The sequence below is a fragment of the Aedes albopictus genome, chromosome 3 (assembly GCF_035046485.1).
Source record: "Aedes albopictus strain Foshan chromosome 3, AalbF5, whole genome shotgun sequence".
NCBI classification, from domain to species: domain Eukaryota; kingdom Metazoa; phylum Arthropoda; class Insecta; order Diptera; family Culicidae; genus Aedes; species Aedes albopictus.
In genome coordinates this window covers 83,632,575-83,651,768 of record NC_085138.1, presented here as the reverse complement: position 1 = coordinate 83,651,768, position 19,194 = coordinate 83,632,575, and the positions used below count along the sequence as shown (strand labels likewise).

Below are 19,194 nucleotides of genomic sequence, written 5' to 3'. Positions count from 1 at the left end.
CTTTTGTGGCCCGTTTTCTTAGTATTTAATGTATATGTGTCGTACTTCTCCATTGTCATTGAGAGGCAATGAAGCATCGATTGGAGATTGGGCTTCCCTGTTTGGAGGATTTTTACCCCCGGAACAGGTGGTCCGTCCAATTGAGACAACCGCTACCGACACTATACAGCTATCTAGGCAAATCGAGAAAAGAAGTTACATTGATGGTTAACTACCAAACGAGCCCGAAACAGCCTATCGTAGTTTGATCTTTCAAACGTTGGGAATCTTGAGTAAAAAAACATCAGAGAACAGGCTTCAAATTTCTCTGATTTGCATACTCATGGTTTTTCATGCATATGTGGGCCCTGAATCATTACTCACTGTTTTCAACTGGATTCGTTAAATTCGTTCCACAGATTTTCGGATTAATAAGTATAGCATAGCATAGCATAGCATGAATACTTGCACAAATCTTGGATGGAGTTGCAAAGTTGAATATTTCCATTGACATTGCTGATGTCGCTACTATCTACAATGTCATAGATTCACTCAGCTCCACACACCTGGCCAAGTCCTTGCAAGCATTTATAAATCCCTTCATCAACTTAGAAAGAGCCCAGAACTGAAGCATCTTCCAATAGATGAAAGGATGTTGAAAATGGCGAATTTTCAACTTATATGCAGTTATAAAGTAAATATACTGAAGTAGAATTATTTATAAATACATAATATTGGAAAGATCTCACCAATTGTTGTGGGATTTTTGTGGTTCGATGCCGATCATCTAATTGTCTTGATTAATGTTCTTCTCTATAAAGAACAACACAATACTCAGCAAAGAACAACACAATACTGAACACTCAGATTTTCGGATTAATAAGTATGTAAATAAACTAAAAATGATTAATTTATGTCGAAATTTATGTTATACGCACCAAGTTATTCAATGCTATAACTAGACTAAAAATCAACATAATATAGAATATAGATAAAGCTTATTTCACTTGTACCAGCAACTATCCTCAATACAGTTTTTGATATATTCCCTATAGTGGTGTAGCAATATGTAAAAGTATACTGTAATAATTTATAATCTCAAAAAATCTCTTCACTCATCGCTACTATTCTCTCTTGCATAGGCCTGCTGCAACGAGCTCAACGGGTACAAACTCGATTGGTTCTCATCGTACGGGGGCGGAGGAGCCGTTGGTTGATCCCGGTTCAAACCCTCGGCAAGCTTAGCCACTCCTGCAGACATGGCAATCTCCAGCGCTTCCTCCGTTTTGGCTCCAACCGATCCGATAATGATGGGAATGGTAAGATGAATCCTCTGCGGAGACAGTTTCGGCTTGACCAGAATGTTTATCTCGTATCCGATTTTCAGGATTTTGCTCTGGCGTTCTTCGGTAGGAGTGATCGGTCCAACGAGGAAGTGCTTTTCAAAATTTGCGTTGGCTTGCTTGGCAACCGAGGAAGTCCTCTGCATTTCAATGGTTTCGTACTTGATCAGTTTGTTTTCAGCGTAGAGTTGGGTGCTGTCGATGACCTGCACTTGACTCAGGAACTTGACCACTTTTTGGAACTTCACCAGGATTTCGGAGACATCCTCCTTGCTGAGGTTGTTCACTTCGATAAGAACGTCCAGCGAATCACCTGGAGTGTACATGGATTTGGGAACCGTTGCTTTTACCATCAGCGGAGCCGATTTGCAAATCCAGCAGTAGAACCTCAGTTGGTCTTCCACTTTGATGGGTTTCTTCAGATTTGAACTGTTTTCATCGAAATCGGTTTTGGCTAACACGGTAAAGGGCATTTGGAAGTTATGATCGTACTTCCAAGGTCGTTCAAGGGCAACCTTGACGAGGTACCTTACATGACCGTACTTTCCCTCCATCGAGGTCGGAGCCGATGGCGGAATGTTGAACCGAAAGTAGTAGTAGGTGTTACCCGTGGCAAGGTCAATTGGACTTCCTGTTTCCGATCCGACTAGATAGGACTTCTGCGTTATGAAGTCTTCGCGACCTTTGAACTGCGCTTTGGTTTTCTTATTCTTGGGGCCATGAGGTACCTTGTCCTCCCAGAAAGTTTCGGCGAATCCGGTTATGAATAAGCAAATACCTAAAAAGAGAAACATACTGCGTAATAGAGCTGGATACTACTCGATGAAAACATACCTCTAACTTTTTTCGGCTGCGCTAACGTAAGGCTGATAGATCCAGAAGCCGTATCTCCCGCTTTGAAGATCCCATTGGGATTATTGTCGAAGCGAATATCGCAATTGACCCGTTTGGATGCTTTCTCCTTAGGCATGATGGACTCGTAGCATATCGTTACAACACTTGTTTCGACTCAAATGAGTTCAATCCTTGGAAAATTATTTACTAGTGATTTTATCGAAATGTCTGTAAGCTTTCCTTATCACGAGAACCCGATCGGCGGGGGATTACTCGGGCCATGTTATCAGGCTTCTGTTTTGGATACCGAATCATTGCTGATAATGTCGTCAACAGTATAGGACAGCAAGTGATTCATACGAAGCTACCCTATCAAATTTGACTGATTAAATGCTGAACTCCTGGTATTTGTAGTGAAAAACACCTTCCCCCACCTGTACGGTGGACACTAAGGTTGAGCTCCTCACTACCAGGGTGTAAGGAAAAAACGATTGCGACAAGTGTAGACGGGGTTTTGCAAGGGAGGGGCAAAGAAACATTTTGCAGAATGAATTCGTGATAGAGCAATATTGAAATCGTTAACTTAAATTTAAATAATTTCAGAAGTGATTGATATTTGAAATACATAAGCACGCAGCTTCAAAATACCATAATAACATTGTATTTTAAATCTATTACAAATAAACGAACTTTCAAAATAACAGACGTACACTCCCGTTCAAAAGTTTGGGGTCACCCCCTCAAAAACATGTCATTTTTTAGGCCCATATCTCCGCCAATTTGCGTCCGATTTCAAAACCCTAGATTTAATTCAAAAGATAATAAGTCAAAGAAACTTTGAACATGATTTAAAAGAAACTTTTTCAAAAAAAATTGTATGTAAACTTAACCCAAAGTTGCCAAATTTTCTAAAAAATGAATATAAATTTACGGCAATGCCGCTGGAAGTTGGGTCCACCAAATTTTAAGATGAGAGCGGTAATATGACCCATTTTCTATTAGCTTTCAACTGCTTTTTACAGAACTTAGCTAAAAAATCTAGAAAAAAAGTTATTAAGTAAATTAATCCTTGATGTCATCGATCAAAAGTTTGGGGTCACCCCTCAAAATGCTGTATCGGTCAAAAGTTTGGGGTCACTATCGTAAAACATGGAAAAGTGATTTGGTGATATCTTTGTCATCTTTCATTCAATTTTAATTCTTCTTGGCTTATTTGAAACAAAATGAATGATACTTACTGCATAGACATTGAACCACACATATTTGTTGAAATTTACATACTAAAACTTAACGTAAAGTTGCCTCATTTTTTGAAGTGTGGTAAAATGTGCTAACTTTACATATCATTTTTATATACAAAAATCGTTAAATACGTTAAGTTGAAGACATCAAACGTAAATTTAGCTAATTATCTTTGAAATGAGCCAAACATAATTAAAATTGAACTATAGATGACGAAGATATCACCAAATCACTTTTCCATATTTTACGAAAGTGACCCCAAACTTTTGGCCGATACATCATATTGAGGGATGACCCCAAACTTTTGGTCGATGACATCAAGGATTAATTTACTTAATAACTTTTTTTCTAGATTTTTTAGCTAAGTTCTGTAAAAAGCAGTTGAAAGCTAATAGAAAATGGGTCATATTACCGCTCTTATCTTAAAATTTGGTCGACCCAACTTCCAGCGACATTGCCGTAAGTTTATATTCATTTTTTAGAAAATTTGGCAACTTTGGGTTAAGTTTACATACAAATTTTTTTGTAAAAGTTTCTTTTAAATCATGTTCAAAGTTCCATTGACTTATTATCTTTTGAATGAAACCTAGGGTTTTGAAATCGGACGTAAATTGGTGGAGATGTGGGCCTAAAAAAACGACATGTTTTTGAGGGGGTGACCCCAAACTTTTGAACGGGAGTGTACGTTACAGTTATAATTTCCGAAAAATGGCACGGTAAAGGTTGGAAATTGCGTAGTTCGGATCCCATTGAGATCACTACCTTATACCCAGCAACTCCTATCCCAACCTCCCCGTGGTACCAGCCGAAAATTGTGACGAAAGAATGTGCAGGTTCTTCAACTTTAGCATAAGCAACGAGCACAGCTTTCAATCCGGAAGCACTGATCATGGAGGCATTCTACGCGCAGTTCTAACACGAATACGAACTCTGTCTAAGTCACGACTAAATGCTCAGATAGGTCAGGAGGCGATAGTCAGACGGACGATTGGGAAGTACAGTGCCCAACAGCTGACGAACGAAAGATTTCTTCACGATATATCCTAAACAGGGATGGGAACACTAACTTGCAAAGAGTTACACTCACTTGCTATTTTCTCAGCTCAGAAGCGTGCTTTGGTATGCGTGTGCGATCCCTACTCTCTTCGACAAACTTTTAGACCAAATCACAAGGAAAAAGTCGTCCATACATCGTTTCTTGATTGCACGCTTCTGAACTGAGAACATAGCAAGTGAGTGTAACTCTTTGCAAGTGAGTGTTCCCATCCTTGATCCTAGAGCGACTGAAGCAGCTGGATGTCGTCTCAGCATACGCGTAGAATCTCGAGGTAGCATTTCCAGATGAGGGCGAGATTGATGTGCCACATCTAGAGAACTATGGGCCCACATAGCCGAGGCGGTAAACGCACGGGTATTCAGCATGACCATGCTGAGGGTGACGGGTTCGATTCCCGGTCGGTCCAGGATCTTTTCGTAAAGGAAATTTCCTTGACTTCCTTGGGCATAGAGTATCTTCGTGCCTGCCACACGATATACGCATGCAAAATGGTCATTGGCAGAGGAAGCTCTCAGTTAATAACTGTGGAAGTGCTCATAGAACACTAAGCTGAGAAGCAGGCTTTGTCCCAATGAGGACGTTACGCCAAGAAGAGAGAGATCTAGAGAACTTCTCGACCAGAACGAATGGTTTGGAGGAAACCGCAGCGCGGGCGGTAATGCTGCAGTAAGGAACGCGGCAGAACGTGGAACTATACAAACAGAAGGAAAACAGCAGACCCGCATCTTTCGGCAGAAAAAAAGGAAGAAGCGGAGTGCAAGGAAATGGAACTGCTGTGCCATTTACAAGAAACACGGACGTTCTACCAGAAGCTCAGCGCATTCCGCAACGAATTCGTGCCGCGAGCCGAAATCTATAAGAATAAGTTCTGGAGCTTCTTGACGAACGGACGTGTGGTGATTGGAAAGTACAGAAGCAATACTTCATTCGCACTAAAATGGTGAGGGAAGTTATAAGGATTCACCATCTCAAAACTAAGAAAGCTGTTGATAATAATGAATTCGCAGCTGAACTCATCAGGATGAGCCCAGAATACAAGAAACCGAACAGCTACCGAAGGAGTGGAAGTAAAGGGTAAACTGCCCCAGCCACAAGAAAGGAGACCATTTGGGATGTGAGAACTTCAGAGCGATTACCATTTTGAATGCCTACTACAAAGTGCTACCCCAGATCATCTTCCGACGTCTGCAACCTAAAACGAATGAGTTCGTGGGAAGTTATCAATCCAATTTAATCGACGGCCGGTCGGCAACGGACCAGACCTTCACTGCGATCAATTTATGCATCGTCCGCAAAGACATTGATATTATATCCAGAACATTTAGAACAGTGGTAGAGCTGTACTCCCACCTAAAGCGCGAAGCAGCAAAGGTAGGATTGGAGATGAATGCATCAAAAACAAAGTACATGCTAGTAGGCGGAACTGAGCGAAACAGGACAATCCTTGACAGCAGCGTGTTACGATAGATGGGGATACCTTCGAAATGGTGGAGAAACTAGTCTACTTCGACTCCTTCAGTAGGTCGGCTCTAGAGGCACGTTCTCCTCCATTTGGGAAATTTGTGCCTCGACTCCTTAGTAAACTATCTTCATTCAGGGCGGCTGCTTGCTTTAGCCTTAACCTGGGCCCATATTTCGTCTCCACCTTTTCGTAGTGTGTGCTCGACCCACCTCCATTTACGTTCTAGAATTTCTGTTGATATCGATTTATGATGGCATACTGATAGCGTAAATATTCAGTTGATGCAACTTTTGCGCGGATAGGGGTAAGCTTTGAGCTTTTTAGACCTTCTCACGGACGAAATAATGACGGATGACTAGTCTATGTCCTTCAGAAGGACGGCTACAGAGACACGTTATCCTCCATTTGGGACATTTGTGCCATTGGTTTTGTCCTTACTCCGTGGTGAGTAACCGACTTCTTTCCCACCTAGCTTGGATGCCCTTTTGTTGTCGCAATATATGGTGATCTCCTCCAATACTCCCCATAGCTCCTGTCATAGTCCTCGCCATCAAATCGCTAGTGCTGCTGCCTAATACAGACGGCCATGTATTCGGCTTCCGTTGTTAACAAGGCCACTTTTAACTGTCGTTAACAGATCCATGAAATCGATCCTCCTGATTGCATGAAAATGATCCAGCGATGGAACGTCGCGTCTCAACATTGCTTCCCTCAGTCCGCTTCACAGAATCCGATGAAATGTTCTTCTGCTTGCTTGCTGTAGATGAGCTGCAGATCTCACGTCCCTTTTACTAGGTACCGCTAAATACGCTTTACGGCTATCCAATGCATTTTCCCGGGTCACTACAGAATTAATTAGCGGCAAACAAATAGGAACTAAAGACCTCCTATGAACTTCTTCAATTCATTGACCTTGTACTGGCTCTTCGCAAATATCAGAAGGTCGTCGACATATGTACGCGGCCACAATACCACAGTAGACGCACGTGCCAATCCAAACCACTTCAGCTCTCCATCAAGTTCTGGTTCCAGATTTTGCTTGTCTGTTTCAGTACGTACAAAGCTTTCATCAACTTGCAGGCATTTCTCGGACAACTGGGCTGCTGTATGTAGGCTTCATTTCCTAGCTCACCTTGCAGAAACGCGGTCACTGCATCCATCTGGTGTACCTTCAAATCCAGACTAGTGGCTAGCGGCATCAGATAACGGATGGTGAAATACGGGCGAGTACATATCTTCGTCGCTTCATAATCGACGCCCGTAACTTGAGAATAGCCTTTGCGGCCTTGCATCTTTTGATAGATCCGTCGGAGTTTGTCTTCACCTTATACACCCACTTGCAACGGAGAGCTTTCCATCCTTCTGGCAGATCGCTTAACTCCCGGTTTCGGTTGTTTATCAACGCTTGATACTTCTCTGCCATTGCACCTTTCCAACGATCGCTGCTGTGGAGGGAGCGCAGCAGCTTGTAGATCGGCACCGATCAGCGTATCATTAGCATCTCTGAGCTCCTCGGAATCTGGCTCGCTAAGTTCATCTGCGGGGATCGGTCATCCTCTTTGCCGTCTACGAGCTCTTCCTCTGCAACCTCGTTCTGCACAATCATTTCGAAAAGTTCATCTAGAAAGAGATCATGTCATGGCTGACTGCTACGTCTCTGTACGCCACCGAATTTTCACTGAGCATTGATCATTCTGACTTCTCATCCCATTTTGGTCTTTTTTTCTTCCTTTTTTGTCTCCTTCGCCTGTCATCCTTGCCATTTCCGTATCATTCGCCTTACAAAAATGCGTGGGTGTGACAGGTCAGGCCGTTTACCGACGAACTTCTGGAGAGTAACGATACAGGCCGCCGCCGTAACAACTGTCTCTGCCCAGAATCGCTTCTCCAGGCCGGCATCAAATAGCTTGCTTAAGCGCGCTCAACCAAAGTTCTACTCCTCCGCTCTAGTAGGGCACCGTTAGATTACCTTTAATAAACTCATTCTTTTCTGTCATGCTGAACCGAATAGACGTTCTCACCCTTGCTCTTTTAGTCCTTCAGGTTGTTTCAATCAATACAGTGATGGTGCTCCAGAGTTGACGCGGGTGATGCACCGTACCTAGGCGGTTCATGCCGAGATGTCGATCGCTTATCTGTCGTTGAAACTTGAAGAAGTTGTTCGAAGTGCTCTAACTAACGTTTTAGTTGATCATTTAGAAATAATTTAATAGTTTCGACTGTGATTGCTGATTTTTTGGAAAGTTTCTTTCATCCTTCTAAGCAGCTAAAAGGACTATTGTATCGACATTCCGACGATTCGACGTATATTCCGTCTTCTTCAAGCCTCAAAATCTTTGAATAATTTCTCCAAGACCATGCATTTCCATGACACGCTCATTGTCCATGTTGTTGCTAAAACTTTCCATGTTCCAATTCTTGTCCGTTGTTCCATGAAGTCTTGAAGTTTTATATTATTATTTATTTTGTATATAAAAACGTTATTAACTAGAAATTTGCTTATTTATGTGATAAGTTAAAATCTTCACAACATTCTAAGGTTTGCTAGACATTTCTTCTTCTGTTTCCCAGTATCCATCAGATATCTTTTCCATGCCTTCACCCCTCCCGGTCTGAATCCGCTCATGCAGCCAGCCCCCCGTTCACGGGAGTGATAACGCAACATTATCGCCGCGTGCGAGGGAAGATAAGCGTAAACAAATTGTTGCTTCCCATTACAAATAGCAACCAAGAAGAGACCGGACCGAACCGTTGCCAGTCGTCTAGTCCTGTGCAAATCTTGAACCAGTACACTTCGGCAGTAGCTCCTCCAACACCGTTTCTACCAACGCAGCAGTTAGCTAAAACGGACGGAAACGTACCCATCAGACTGTCCGAGGAGGATGACAGCCCAAACGAAGGATTCCAAACACGTCAAGTGCGAAATTCGATTCGATAACAGTTCGTCCGGGGTTTATCGACCGGGAGATACCGTCAACGGGACCATTGTGATTACTTTGGATAAAAAGAAGAAATTTCGAGGTGAGTTGACCTTCGCGTGAAAACGGGGGTTTCTTCTAAGTAGATCAGGTGCAAAAATAGCTGTTACAATTTTGAGGCGCATTATCTCTGTAGTCTGGCAGGCAGAGAGACCCTAATTGGATAGATAAATTTATATCCTGCGCCAAATTCCCGTGGATGTTTATTTAAAAATTTTCATTATAGCGAGTCATCTTCTTGTCTTCAAGGGGATTTGGTACTGAAATTGTTTTTTATTATAATTCTAAAATTGAAACGAATTTAATAGAATTGCTTGATGCTTTATTGATTTCTAGATATAAAAAAATCAAATACTCGGGGTATTTAAAAAAAATCAAGCAGAAAATCACAAACAATGCATACACATCCCCCAGTATGAAGAACTATATCACTAAGAACTTGATGATTTTGTGGCTATATCGGTCTCTTTCTACTCAAAGTATAAGGGAGTAGAGATCAAAGTGGATAATGAAATGATAGATATGATAGATTTCGCTAGGTAGCGAACAAGTGTGAAAATTTTATAGAAGGTGAAATTAGGCAAGTAGGCCATGTATTGAACGAATACATCGAATGCGTGAAACTTCTGCCGTGCGACCTGTGCTTTTAAACAGATCGGCTTGGTTGGTAGTTCATACCACCTTACCAAGACTGGCAAAAGTTTCAGGCACCCGACTGCCTAATGTATTGTTCTGTTTTCATCACAAATTCTATCTTGTTCGCTACCTAGCGAAATCTATCATATCTATCATTTCATTAGGCTATTCCTATCATTGGCACACGCCGTAATAAATACTTAAAATAGTTTTGGCTATTTCTATATTTTTCCTGTAAAGTATGAAAACTAATCAAATGCCAAAAGACATATTTTGATTGACAACTTTTGTCAATCTTCTTATTTTTTTTTTTTAAGAAATAGTTTTCGTTAGGTAGTGCGATAACTGGTACAGGCGCACTATGTTTTTCTAGTTTTGGGACATGATTTTTTGAAACTAGAATGCCAAATATATTTAAGTACTTGCTACCCTAAAACTCTCTCATATTGTAAATCTTCATAAAACTCTGGATTGTGTTCCATTTTTAGTGAAACCTAGTATTTTTATATCTATAGATTTATAGTGATTCGAAAAAAAAATAAATTAAGAAAATGTCTAATATGGGAAAATATTACATTTCATTTAAAAAAATCGCAAATGCTAAAAAAATATGCATCGTTGAATTGTTAATACCTATGTTATATCAAATTTTCTGATTTTACATATTTATTGCTCCTTAACCTTTCAATATATATTTTTCTGAAAACTACAATTCACTATCTTAAAAAAAAAAAACAGAAATTTTAAATCGACCTGATGACTTTTTCATTTTTAATTTTTTTAGTTTTGAAGAACTTTGATTTGTTGGACCACCTTTTCTTGGAAATGGTCACCCTAATGACGAATAGTGATCAGAAACTTCACATATTTTAACACTACCGCTCTAACTAAAGTTATAATCTCAAAGGGAGTATTAGAAAGATGCTTAACGTTATCGTGGCATATCGATTGGTTAAACAAGATCGGAAAAATATCATATTAACTACAAATGGCTAAGTGAGTGAGAAAAATGCGACTTGCATTGAAAACGACATGGCTTAGAAGGGCAGTGTATTTTGGATAATTTTTCAGTAATGAAATATGAATGAGCTTCGAAACTTTTGTGAGCCAGTTTAACTGATTCTGGATCAGCTCTAAACTTCTTTTTCATCATAATAACCTACATACATGTCATAAAAAGATTAATTGCACATCAAATTTCTGAAAATTCATAGTTTTGTTCATCTTTAAACATCTTTAGAGACAATATAAGCTAGAGACAATATAATCCACAATTTTGGAAGACATTTTTGAAAAGTTTCCTAAAACATCAATAATCGGAGATATACCTACTTCAAACTAAACTTAATGCCTATATTTTTTTTAAATGTCGTGAAATTCTTTTTCGAAAATATTAACCTTCCGTTAGTCATGCGGTTCAATATCACCGCCTTGGTGCTGGCAAGCCTTTTCAACGTTTTGAACAAAAAAAAACAGTGCGACTATTGAAGGGTGAAACACTTTTCCAAGCCCAAAAGTAAAAATGGATCTTATCTCAGTTTTGTTAAAAAGATGGCATTTTTACTGAATTAATGTATTTGACACAGTGTCTACCATGAATATCAGATTTCTGGCAGAAATCGTCAAGAATAGTTTGCTCAATTTTATGAAAAAATAGAGGATTTTTATGTCGTTTAAGTTGACACTCTTAACCTTCCTTTTGCATCACGTTGGCAGCAGCTCGCTGACGTAGTGTTGGGTTTGGGTGAAAAAAAAATGACCCTAATGTCAAAGGAGGGTTGAAGAAATTAGTTGGCAAAATCCGAGGCATTTTTATTTGAACAGATTATAAAAATAATTGTCTAAATCTTTCTATTGTTATTGTTTATTTTAACTTGAAATTTAGAAAGAGGGAAAACCCCCTTTGAGTGATTTCGGCATTTCAAAAACGAAATCTTTCTCAAAGAGGCACAAAACCTCTTTTTCTTTTCAAATAACATTATAAAAATAACTTAAAACTAAAGGCTCACACGGCAATGAACCATAACGGAGCCGCTATCTTGAAAGAGTACAGCATGCCAAATCGTAAAACGAGTCTCCGGAAATCCAGAAATCTTAATGGGGGAGGGGGGGGGGGTGGTCAGGGGGTCATCAGAAACGAATCTTCAAGGCTGAAAATAAAGAATACCAAAAAAAAGGGGGAACAGTATCAAACAAAATAGGCAATCTCATTTAGAAATTTGAACAAAAGTTTCAATATATGTTCATTTTTTAAGCCCAAAATATCCCGTATAGATACAGGAATTGAAAAACCTGCTGCAATTAGGCTATCATATAATATCTTCCTCGGTGCAATAAACCGAGAACAATTAATTATAATGTGATCAATGTCTTCATACGATAAGCCACATTCGCATAAGTTTGAATCTACAATGACTATTACAAATATAATGATTGGATATCAATCTCGAAAAAGCACAAATGAAATTTCTACTCCCAGATACATTTTTAAACCAAGGAAAATGATTCACCTTTGGACATATTGAATGACACCATCGCCCTTTATCACTAGAATTCCAATTGATTTGCCAAGCATTTAGAGAATAATTTCTCAGATTGGGATAATATTCAGAAGGAAATATATCACGATGATAAATTTGTCCACGCATAACACCAAATTTTGCCAATAAATCCGCCTGTTCATTGCCATAAATATTACAATGAGCAGGAACCCAAACAAATTTAATAACATATCCTTCATAATGTAAATCAAACAATATCTTTTTCAACATCAACAAGATATGATGTGATTTGAAATTGAATTTGATAGTATTCAAAGCACTCAGACAACTGAAACTGTCAGAGCATATTGTATAAAAATTGGGCGGACAATCTTTGATCATGTTACAAGTAAAATACAAAGCAATGAGTTCTGCTATGAAAACAGAACACGGAGATTGTAATTTATAAAAATGAGCTGAAAATACGTTATATATTCCAAAACATGCGGTGCCATCAATTAGAGAGCCATCTGTAAAATACATTTGTGTAGGGTTGAATCCATCAAATTTACGTTTAAATAGTAAATTTGCAAATTTCGAATGTTCAAGCTTTGGTATTTGCCGCAATTCATAAAATAAGGACAAGTCAATTAATGGTTCATATGTATGTATATTTAATTTGAAATCATAAAACCCATTCGAATGCACATGTAAAAGATCTTGATTTGAACAATGAATAAAGGAATCCAATATTCTATTAGTAGAATTAATTTGGTATGACGACTCCAAAGTGTTTATGATTTGATGATTATTTGCAAAACAATTTATCAAAAATTTGCAATTTAGCTCCTGAAAACGAATTTTCAGTGGGATAATACCAGAAAGAACTTCAACAGATTGAGTATGAGTGGAATTCATTAGTTTTAAACAAATTCTCAAACAACGGAATTGTATTTTTTCAAGTTTGGAAAAATGAGTTTGCGCAGTACTTCCAAAAGTAAAGCAACCATATTCCATTACTGAACGAATAGTGGTTTTATATAATGTTATCAAATCAGAAGGACTTGCACCCCACCATGTACCTGTAATTGTACGAAGAAAATTAATTCTTCTTGAACACACTTTTTGTATGTATATAATATGAGTGTTCCAATTTAATTTAGAATCAAACCAAATACCAATATATTTATACTCATCAATTTGTTCTATTTCAAGTCCATTGAGAAATAAATTAATGCTTATGGGCGAATGTTTTCTAGAAAATAAAATAAATTTTGTTTTTTGAACTGAAAATGTAAATCCATTTTCATGAGCCCACATATCCAAATTATCCAAGGCTCTAAATCTTTCTAAAGTTTATTCATAAATTTTAGGGATAAATCAGCAATTCCTCCATGTATTTCTTTCAAAAAGTTTTCTAAATTTCATGTACTAATATACTTTCACAAATTAAATAAACGTCTACATTATTTCCCAAAAATATTGCCAAAAAATACATATAAATCGCAAATAAAAAAGAATCGCCATCCAAAACATGTTTAAATCAATTTTAGCTGACAAAAATGATATTAAGATCAAAATTTAAAAAAAAAAAGCTATAGAAGGCTACATTAAGGTAATTTTCCAATTGTTGCACGGCTAAAAAATCGCCAATTGTTGCACACCTCATAAGAATAGCATGGAGTGTGAAACAATAGGCGAGTTTTTAGCCGTGCAACAATTGGAAAATTACCCTTCCTATAGAGTTTTATCTCTTCAGATTCATTCTGAAAATATCGTTTAAAGTTATACCTGGGCACCATGTGGGAAAGACTTTTCTTAACATTCTGCTAGTAATTGTGTCAGACATGCCCTAAGACTTTACATTGAAAATTCTACTTCAAATCTTTGGAAAATTCTGTCTTCCAAATTGGCTACGAATTCTCACAAAAATTGTACGGTTCAGGGAGCGTCTTCATGAGCCTCTTAAAGTTTTGCGCGAGAAATTCCCTACATGGATTTCCACAATAGTATCTAAAGCGATTTTTGCAAGTATTTTTCCCAGAACAAAGAAATTTCACCTATAAATCTTTGCAGAGATTCCTTCAGAAATTTCGCCAAATCCACTAGAAAAAGATTCCCAAGGAGGTTTTACAACTAAACATCGATAAGTTTTGCAAGATATTCTTTCAAAGCTGCGAACAGGAAATCCCTTAAAAAAGGCCAAAATGATCCCAAAAATTGTGCAATTTATCAGTCTGTAAATTTCACCATTACAGCCTTTAGGTGATCCAAATTGTTCAACTGATTCTATTTGATTATGTTTGTATGACTCTCAATGCCATTTTTAAATGTTGCCGTCATACTAACTTTCAATTCTGACACTTTTAGCTATCATTTGGAGAGTGACAAGGTTTAACCCTTTGGGGACGGATGGGTCATATGGGCCCAGCCGAGAAAATCGACCATCACAAACGTGTTCTGAACCAGCGAGGCTGCATCCAGAATGGTGAAAATGCCGTCTCCAAAGGGTTAAGACAATTGTACGGTAGCATGGGTCATCGGAACCATTTTCTCAGATCAAAGCTTGTTTGGTTCCGTTTCAGGTCCTGAGTATCTGTGCAAAATTTGAGCACGATCGGTTGCGTCTACACTTTGCGCATTGCAATTGAAATTTGTATGGGATTTTGCATGGGAAAACATACTTTTTTGCATTTGTCATAAGTCGAAAAAGTTTGTCTGAAACTTTTCAACCGATACTGTAAAATGATAGCCTAGGATGTTCTGAAAAACTTTGTTGAAGACCGCAAAGCGATCTAATGCTTGTGAAAATAGTTATAACCAACGAACCGCATGCGTGTGTTTATGTTTTACCATGTCAAGGAATAACAATAGCAACAAAATCATGCTGTTTCGGCAAGCAATGCCAACATTATAACTTTTTTCATTAGCATCAAATCACTTCGCGGTCTTCGACAAAGTTTTTCAGGACACCCTATGTTTTCACTTTATCGGTTACATGGTTTAAGAAAAAATCGAGCTTGTCATGAGAGAAATGCAAAAAAGTGTGTTTTCCCATGTAAAATCCCATACAAACTTCTAACGCGATGCGCAAAACGTAGACACAACCGATAGTGCCCAAATGTTGCACACTTATTTGGGTCCTGAAATGGGATCAAAAAAGCTTTGATCTGATGGGATACCATTGAATTTTTCATTTTTCCATATAAACGATGACCCACTCTATTGTATGGCCTTTCTAGAAAAAAAAAACAAAATCACGTTCGAGATATAATGCACAACATCAGTTGATCAAACATGCCTTATTTACACAAGACTAAATCGAGCCTCGTGCTTCGTGAGCACACCCATTCCGTTATGCAGTCACGACGACCGAATATGATATCCTAACTGATAAGATATTTTAACAATGGTCGAAGAAATGGACCAACAAATCAATTGAATGGTCTGGTCTCTAAGTGTTTGGCGCCTCGTGAGAACACAAAATATCAGATCAGATAACGAGTCTTAAAACAGAAGCTCCTGCCTGCTGCTTGGCAGCGCATCAGCGAATAATAAACCTGACTTTAAGGCTCAAAGTACCATCGCTCAGTCATCAGCAATCATCAATAAATCAAAAGCAGTTTTCCCTTGCTCTAAATCACAAAACTGTCATGGATTCATAGCCCTTTCTTGACGAACCAGCACAACTGTGCTGTTGAGCAATAACAGTCTTGCAACTTTATTTCATCTGTTTAGTCTTTGTTTGATGTGATATAAACTGTTTTAATAATTCAGCCACTACTTATACTTGTCAGTGTTGGGAATACTCACTAGCAAAAAGTTATACTCACTTGCTTCAATCTCAGTCCAGAAGCATGCTATCAAAAAATGATGTTTGAAGGGCTTTTAGATTGTAATTTAATCTAAAAGATTGCCGAATTAAGTAAAGGTCGCAGACGCAAACCAAAACCGTGAGAGAGCTGTGAGCACAAGGTGAGTATAAATTACACGAATTTTACTCACCTCGTACTCACAGCTCTCTTACAACTTTGGTATGCATTTGCGACCTTTACTTTATTCGACAAACTATTAGATTCAACTGCAATCTAAAAGCCGTTCAAACATTATCTCTTGATAGCATGCTTCTGAACTGAGATAGAAGCAAGTGAGTATCACTCTTGCAAGTGAGTATTCCCAACACTGAACTTGTACGTGTGCAAAAAAACTTTTGTTTACATCGCCTGTGATATTTACCCAGCCAAGGGCTGAAAGTCTCTCAAATAAAGACAAATCAAACAATTAATCAATGTGATATTTACCACAACAAATTAAACAAAAAGTGGACAAAAACCATAAAACATGAAAAAGTTTTATCTATCGCACATTTTTTATTTCCGATTTATCTAGGTAGTCAAAGCTAGAAATCGATAGATAAAGAATAATTCTTTCAAATAAGGAAAATTGCTGGGAAATCTTGGAGTTCTGGAGAGCCAAAGTTGAGCCATTTGTATGGAGATTTCATTTTTTTGCACTCCGTCCCGAAAGGGATAGTGATAATTATTTATTAACATTGTTTTGGTTAGGATTTCAGAGAGAAAACTGCATTTTGGTTTTTCGATAGACGATGATGGTTTGTTTTCCTTAAAATAAAATTCGTTGGGTGATTTCCACACTGGCATGCAAATATGTTTTGCGTTCAGGTTTTACGAAAGAATATTTTCAGTGTATTGTTATCACTACACTGTTCATTTCTAGAACAAACCAAGAACATTCTATAGGTTTGTTGTGATTGCTCTACTTCTCCATCTTTCTAGAGCTACGTTCAAAGTGGGACCAAGCTTGCTCCTCAGCTTGGCTTTCCACAGTTATTAACTAAGGAACGATTTCTTCACCCTGGCTTAAGGCGAAACTGGAAGCATTTTCTCATTTTTTCGGTTTTTGATTTTTTATTATATAACGAAACAATATTTTCAAAATCGGTTTTCGTACACATGTAGAGTATGGATCAAGGTATCTTCTGAATTTTTTGAGGTGGAAAATGTTTTCCATTTTTGCAGAAACCATTTTTTTGTGGAATTTTGTTCAAAAATGGTTTCTGCAAAAACGAAAAACATTTTCCACTACAAAAAAATTCAGGAGATACCTTGATCCATACTCCACATGTGCATGAAAACCGATTTTGAAAATATTGCTTCGTTATTTAATAAAAAATCAAAAACCAAAAAGTGAGGAAATGCTTCCAGTTTCGCCTTAAGCGTTAAGCCAGGTTTAACTGTATGGGTAAGCCTGGCTTACCGGTTAAGCCGAGGTGAAGAAATCGGCCCTAAGAGCTTACAATGCCAATGGTCAGTTTTTATTCGCATATCGTGTACACCCTTAAATGAAACAACACAGCGCACGAGTAACTTTCACGCAGCGAGCAAAAAGACAAAGGATTTTTCACTCATATTTGTGTACGACTGGATCAACACAAAAAATGTGCTGATCCGGTGTTACACAAATCTGCGTGAAAATTCTTTTGTCCTTTCGGTCGCTGCGTGAAAGTTACTCGTTGCGAGTTCTGCGTGTAGCAGGCGCGAAGATACTCTATCCAAGAAACAAACATTCATACTACTCTCTCATGCTCAAGCATCTAAAAGCCTCTACTGATATCGCTGCAAATCTCATCGATAGTACTGTTATGGATATACCACGGCCAAGCCCAGCCCCCTATCTTAATCTTGTCCACCAGACAAAATCAATCACCTTAACCACCCACGCGCAAAACACGGGATCGATCAGGCGACAGTGTCATCAAGTTCAAGCAATACCTGGAACGGCCACTGCTAGCTGGTCAGCCATAATGGTAATCCATCATACCCGCGCGCCTAGCTTCCTGACCAATGACCTATTAGCGCATAGGGACTTCAAATCGTTTCCGAACACACCGTTCCAATCACCGATAATGAATATTGTGCATTCACTTGTGTTTTGAAATGACGCACGGGCCCTGCGCTGCACTTCCCCCCATCCCCAAATCGCCGCACAACCCGTGATAGCCATATCCGAAACAAAGGAGATTCATCAGACTCGCGCTGCTCGTTATCGCTCTAAAAGCGGTATGTGCCATGCGAAAAGTGAATCATACCTGCCTTCGCGCGCCATCTTCGGTTCATTTTGGTGTGTTATCAAACAACAATGTGCTATCTCCGAGCTGTCGATAATAATTAGAATGGAGATTAAGGCTCCCCGTATAAATGATGATTCAACTCTTTTTTGGGGGTCGTAAAATTATTTTCGAAAGGATTTCCACAGGTCGGAACGAGCACGGGAATCACCATAGACTGTAGAATGAACTTTGAACACCACGCAAAGTAATAAAATTGTATGATGATGGTTGCAATATCATGGCGCTTACAAAGCAGTGCTGTGCAATGTTCTGGATTTCTCGTATTTTTACAGTTGAAATTAGTGAATCTTATGGTCTAAGCAAGAAATGCTTTTTTACTTAAGCAGAGAATGAAGGAGGGTTTACGGGACAGAGGGCGGCAGAAAGCTAAGCGTAAGGAGGAATTATCAAAGGGATCTTATAAGATTGTTTAAGGGCCTCCAAGAGCTCCCTTGAAAATAGGTTATCATGTCCAGTAAGTCTTCTGAAAGTTCAATAGACAGTATCGAATCAGTCGGGATATCCTAAGTCATCCAAACTGTTCTTAAGTTAAGTCCCTAAAGCTACTATTTGTATTCTATATTCTGAAATTCCATCAGATCAGGCTATTGAACTTTCAATAGATAATATCAGATAGTGGGAATTTCCAAACTGTTGTTGAGTTTAGACCCTGAACTCTACGGGTGTAACAGTAACTTCTTTTATTATACTAAGCTACTATTTGTATTCTATCATGTCCATTGTCCACTAACACTTCTGAAAGTTCAATAGACAGCATCAGATCAGTCGTAATATCCTAGATCATCCGAATTAATCTTATGTTTAGATCTTAAAGTCTACGGATGTAACGATAACTTCTCAAAACTACGATTTGTATTATATCAAGTCCAGTAAGTCTTCTGAAAGCTCAATAGACAGTATCGGATCAGTTGGAATATCCTACGTGATCTAAACTGTTCTTGAGTTAAGTCCCTAAAGCTACTATTTGTATTCTATCATGTCCAGTAAGTCTTCTGAACTTACAATAGATAATTTCAGATCAGTCGGAACATC

At 38.5% G+C, this 19,194-nt stretch overlaps 2 protein-coding genes across 3 annotated transcripts in view; one reads left to right on the top strand and one right to left on the bottom strand.

Moving 5' to 3' along the window:
* Nucleotides 1–882: 882 nt before the first annotated feature.
* Nucleotides 883–19,194, bottom strand: part of LOC134289551 (arrestin domain-containing protein 3-like) — a 37,447-nt gene continuing 19,135 nt past the window's right edge. The window contains exons 2-3 of one of the 2 annotated variants that reach the window (XM_062855510.1): nt 2,157–2,347; nt 883–2,100 (exon numbers count right to left, since the gene is read on the bottom strand). In XM_062855510.1, coding sequence (XP_062711494.1) covers nt 1,091–2,100; nt 2,157–2,292 — 1,146 coding nt within the window. In that variant the 5' untranslated portion in view covers nt 2,293–2,347 and the 3' untranslated portion in view covers nt 883–1,090. Of the gene's footprint in view, nt 2,101–2,156; nt 2,583–19,194 lie in introns of those variants that run through there. The other variant, XM_062855509.1, reaches the window with a different exon arrangement.
* LOC134289550 (arrestin domain-containing protein 2-like) overlaps nt 8,630–19,194 on the top strand; it is a 28,882-nt gene continuing 18,317 nt past the window's right edge. The window contains exon 1 of the mRNA XM_062855508.1: nt 8,630–8,938. Within this exon, the coding sequence (XP_062711492.1) occupies nt 8,800–8,938 (139 nt within the window). The 5' untranslated portion in view covers nt 8,630–8,799. The remainder of the gene's footprint in view (nt 8,939–19,194) is intronic.